The sequence below is a fragment of the Ranitomeya variabilis genome, chromosome 1 (genome assembly GCF_051348905.1).
Source record: "Ranitomeya variabilis isolate aRanVar5 chromosome 1, aRanVar5.hap1, whole genome shotgun sequence".
NCBI classification, from domain to species: domain Eukaryota; kingdom Metazoa; phylum Chordata; class Amphibia; order Anura; family Dendrobatidae; genus Ranitomeya; species Ranitomeya variabilis.
The window spans coordinates 772,070,431-772,076,030 of record NC_135232.1 but is presented as its reverse complement, the minus strand read 5'-3'; the positions used below and the strand labels follow the sequence as shown (position 1 = coordinate 772,076,030).

The following is a 5,600-nucleotide window of genomic DNA, read 5'->3' as shown; positions in this document are numbered from 1 at the left end:
TATCCTAATTTAAAAATGTTCCTTCAGCGTTAAAACATCCAAAGTGAATATATTGGCAAGTGTGTGTTTGGAATTTGCAGTGTTTACTTCCATAAAGCAGCCAGTGAGTGTGTGTGTATGTATCTGTGGGGGCGTGCAGTTCACAAAGCTATAAAGGACAGAGGCTTGGGAATTTCATTCATTCAGGCAGCTCACAAGCTGTGCGCTGAACAAGCCTGGCACTGTGAAACTGTGCTATACGCACACAATGCAGAGATCTCCGTGGAAGGTCAGGTGTGCTACTTTCTGCTTCGCCCTCTTATCCATCACTGGGGTCCAGCTCAGGCCCTTGGCTGAGCAGGAGAAAATGATCCAGCTTGAAGCAGTGAAGAAGAGCATTTTGGATCGTCTGGGCTTACACAAGCCTCCAGTTATTAGGGAGAAACTGGACAATGACGAACTGCGCAAAATGCAATGGTTATACCAGGAGAAATTAATGGAGCTCAGAGGAAATCTAACCAAGGATGAGCCTACAGAAAAGAGAGTGCACCTTCTAACGCCAAAACGTAAGTCAGGAGCATTATATATTTTATTTAACAAATCCATTTTCATCGAGGTTTAGTAATATTTTAGAATATGTTTTGGGAGAAAATCTATAACTTTAATAATAACATAAAAAAATGCCAGAAACCTATGTGTTCATAAACAAATTAACAAATTATCATTAATATGACATTTTCTGAGACACACTATCAATGTCTTTTTACTATTAAAAAGTCAAAATGGTGAGTGAAAGCAGTCACATGTGAATGAGAGCTGAGACTCAGGTCATGGTCACATCACACACAAGTGACAGTTTCATAGTCTGTCCATATCAGGCAACATTCCAAGGCATGCAGTGCTCAGACAATGACAATCATAGTCATATTGTAGACAATTATTTAAAAAATCTTTTACTACATGATATGTTTGTATGCGTGTAGCAGATGATTTAATTTCAGAGACACAACATGTACAACAAACTGCTCATGAAAGAAGGCTGCATGGTACATCACTGGCCGTTAGTAGTTGGTTACTTTGAACAATAACTGATTTGATTGATCTCATCATCTCTGCATATGAATATTGATGAAGTCCCAACAGTTGGCACAAGCCTACCAGTGCCAAGCTGTGGTCTGTTATGAACAACTTTCCAATTAAGCCACATGCACCTGACAATGCAGAAAAAAATGAAGAAAAGTTTATAATTCAACCGCTTTCTGGCCATCCATAATCTCTAGTGTAGCAAAAACACTGCAGTCCCTGTGTCTCAATCTGCAAGCACTTGGAATCGTGAACTATCTTTTGATATACACAACAAAATATGAGATGTCATTGGAGAACAAATGAGATTCTGTTTTTGTTGGGAATGGTCATAAATAACAGAAACATCTCTGAAAAATCTATAGCAATATAACAAAATGCGTCTGCAATTCTCAAAGCGTTTCCGAATGTGATAGTGTATCTGATAAGGAATGATGTACACAGTGTTATTGCTGTTCATTTTGATTATTAGTATGTAATAAGTAAGTAAATGGCCATGCTGATAAAGAAATTATCTGAAGGTCAGTGATGAGTTTGCAGAGACTTATATTGACCAACTCATGAACTTGAAGTCCCGTTCACCGAGCCACTCCTATTCTCCTCGGCACCTGCAGAACACTGCTATATTTAAAACTCATACTGATATTTACTATGGATATTCAGCATTAACCTTTCAATGCAAGTGAGGAATATTCAGACACTCCTGGATAATATCTGTCTGATAACAAAGCATACGTAGGACGTTGCTCTCACAAAGCTAAAATTGTTTGTAAAATTGTGATACAGAGCTAAACATTTTCTGGGCTTACTGTCCTACCTAGTAAATTCTACAATTTGGGGAAAATGTTTATAATGGAGCCTGGAAGACTAATAAGCAAGTATAGTAAAAGCCATCAAATAATAAGACTACAATGTTATATCAACTGACAAGATCTAAAATGATAAGTTGTTTGTTAATTTTATTTTAAAAGGTTATGTAGTTAACCATTATTACTATTATTACTATAGGATTGTATTGACATTTAGGTCATGTCCATTTTGTCCAATATTAAAACTTTTTCGCAAGTGTTCTTTTTGTTGTACGCATACCCTAAAAACTTTTTTTTAATTCTTCATTGCAGTAGAGCACAGCTCAAAGAAATATGATACACAGAAAAGCAGCAGTCGTCGCTACAACCTGGTCTTCTTTAGGACTGAGACATTCCGTCAAAGGCTGAACGTCATGAGAGCAGAGCTCAAATTATGTAAACACATCCTAAGTTCATTGCGACCTGCAGCAGTTAATTCAACCTTGAAGGCAATGGTGAACATATATAAAGTGGTAGAATCAAGGAATGCCAATGGACAGCAAGAGCATAAATTGCTTGATTCGAAACCAGTAGACAAAGATACATTGACCTTAAATGTAAACTCTGCTGTGCAGCAGTGGTTGGCAAGTTCAGAAAAATTTCTCAGACTAGAGCTGGTCATTACACTGGACATCCCTTTTATGAGCGACAGAAGCAAACACATAGGAGCTGATGATTCCCTTGTGTTAGAAGTGGAAACTCAGGAAAAAAACCACTTCAAAACAAGAAAAGGCAGGTCACTCGCGACAGATGAGGACTGCAAAAAGAGTGAGAAAAAGTGCTGTCGGAAGTCCTTATTGGTGTCTTTTGAGCAGATTGGCTGGAATGATTGGATTGTACAACCAACCACTTATGAAATGAGGTTTTGTGATGGATCCTGTCCACATAACTACAAGCCCGCAAGCATGCATGCTCAAATAAAGTACAGAATGCATCACATTAATGGAGAAACCCCAGCTCCTTGTTGTGTTCCCGGGAGCTATGATCCTATGGTACTTATGCATTACAATGCAGAACGCAAGTTGGTATTTACAGTCTTCGAGGATATGATTGTGAGAAAGTGCCATTGTGCCTAATGATGAAGTCAAGGCTTTTACTATGCCATCAGACATTCTAACAGATCAACTGGTCCGGTGCCATAGAGATTGTTCCATTGGAAGTTGCATTTGATTAAACACCTCATGTTTACATATTGTTATAAGAAAAGAATGCTGAGAAATGGTGAAAGCAGAAACCATACTACTAAGCAAAATCGACTCATGTCATTTGAAAGTTTAATCTTTTTGTCTCATGTTACTGCTTCTCAAATCTAAGCCACATTGGGGAAAAAAAACAGTTGCAAGAATAAGTCCTGTGAAGATCTATTGACCAATGTATCTATAATTTAGATTCAAAAGGTTTATTTTGGATTCAAAAGTACAGCAATACATTGCAAGTGCAAAGTACAGAGTTAAGGTGTGAAAGTTATTATTATTACCATCTTTGCAAGTTCTTTTAGCAACCATTTGCCTAATCTGAGAAGTACCGGTATATCATTTAGAAGCACAGGTTAAACATAGAATATCACATTACTATTTGAAAAGTCTAAGAATATCATTAGCATAATCCTGAAATTGAAGGAACAAGCAAATTGTTACATTTCAAAAGATTAAAGGGATTGTCTAGTATTTTTATATTGATGGCCCATCCCTAGGATAAGTCATAAGTATCATATCAGTTGCAGAGCTGCACACCTTAGCGCTATCAACTGTATAGTGGCCATAGCCAAGAATATCCACCCCTACTCAAATGAATAGAAGTGTATCTGCAGTACCCCGCAGCATGCTCTAAACAGTAGACGGCTCTGTGCTCTTAGGCTTTGCAACTGATTTGATCAGCTGATCAGTGGGGAGTGCTGGATGTCACACCCTCACCGATCTGATATTAATGAACTATACAACTGGATACTGAATAACCCTTTTGAACATGACAGAAATGTATGCCATGTCATATTTGTGGTTTACACTGAAAACACTAGAGAGTCTTGTGCAGACCTCATAACTACTAAAGTGTCATGTTTGGAATCCAAAACCATAAAAGTGAAGAGTCACCATAGCAAAAATTAAAATTAATTTCCTTCCTGGTGCTGGTCAACACTACCATATACACTCACTGGCCACTTTATTAGGTACACCTGTCCAACTTCTTGTTAACACTTAATTTCTAATCAGCCAATCACATGGTGGCAACTCAGTGCATTTAGGCATGTAGACATGGTCAAGACAATCTCCTGCAGTTCAAACCGAGCATCAGTATGGGGAAGAAAGGTGATTTGAGTGCCTTTGAACGTGGCATGGTTGTTGGTGCCAGAAGGGCTGGTCTGAGTATTTCAGAAACTGCTGATCTACTGGGATTTTCACGCACAACCATCTCGAGGGTTTACAGAGAATGGTCCGAAAAAGAAAAAAAATCCAGTGAGCGGCAGTTCTGTGGGCGGAAATGCCTTGTTGATGCCAGAGGTCAGAGGAGAATGGGCAGACTGGTTCGAGCTGATAGAAAGGCAACAGTGACTCAAATCGCCACCCGTTACAACCAAGGTAGGCCTAAGAGCATCTCTGAACGCACAGTGCGTCGAACTTTGAGGCAGATGGGCTACAGCAGCAGAAGACCACACCGGGTACCACTCCTTTCAGCTAAGAACAGGAAACTGAGGCTACAATTTGTACAAGCTCATCGAAATTGGACAGTAGAAGATTGGAAAAACGTTGCTTGGTCTGATGAGTCTCGATTTCTGCTGCGACATTCGGATGGTAGGGTCAGAATTTGGCGTAAACAACATGAAAGCATGGATCCATCCTGCCTTGTATGGAGCATCTTTGGGATGTGCAGCCGACAAATCTGCTGCAACTGTGTGATGCCATCATGTCAATATGGACCAAAATCTCTGAGGAATGCTTCCAGCACCTTGTTGAATCTATGCCACGAAGAATTGAGGCAGTTCTGAAGGCAAAAGGGGGTCCAACCCGTTAATAGCATGGTGTACCTAATAAAGTGGCCGGTGAGTGTATATTAACCACATGGGATAGGAAAATGGGTCACGTGTGTACCCCATATTCATTCCATCATACTTGGGGTAATTTCCCCTATTCTACTCTACAAGTGCCTCTGAGCAGCTGTATGGTGTGATACTATGGTTCTTATGCCCTTTGTCGAAAGCATTTCCAAAATCACTTTTGCTAATATATTTTCATAAAAACCTATGGAAACAGCCTGGTTAGAAATACTCTAAACTCAACATAGAGTGCTCCTACTTCCCGATAAGACTCTTATCTCTTTCCCACTCTGCTCTCATGTTCAGGATTAGAGAAAGAGATTTTTATGTGTAATTTTTTTACACTAAAATTATTTTTTTGCACTATTACATGTATATTTCTAATTTATAAAATGATAGGTGATAAAATGAAAACTGATGCACTGGTTTCAAATAGTAAATAGGAATGTCTTGCTTAGTTACATGTGTCCATCTACAAAATGCAGTTTGATTGAGTAAGTATTCAATTTCTTGGTCAAATATCAATAGTTTTATTAATGGGGTTGACCCTCTTTTACAATGTATGCTTAATAGGAACAGGGTGGTTGTCACGTGACTGTGGCAGCCAATCAGCAGACACTTTTCAGCTTCTGTCCGAACAGTTTCTTACTGTTTAGACT

At 38.9% G+C, this 5,600-nt stretch overlaps 1 protein-coding gene across 1 annotated transcript; it reads left to right on the top strand.

Annotated features, from left to right (window-relative positions):
* Nucleotides 1–247: 247 nt before the first annotated feature.
* GDF15 (growth differentiation factor 15) lies at nt 248–4,056 on the top strand. Its single transcript, XM_077255051.1, has 2 exons — nt 248–545; nt 2,184–4,056. The coding sequence occupies exons 1-2, from the start codon at nt 248–250 to the stop codon at nt 2,984–2,986; spliced, it is 1,101 nt and encodes a 366-aa protein (XP_077111166.1). The 3' UTR covers nt 2,987–4,056.
* Nucleotides 4,057–5,600: the final 1,544 nt, after the last annotated feature.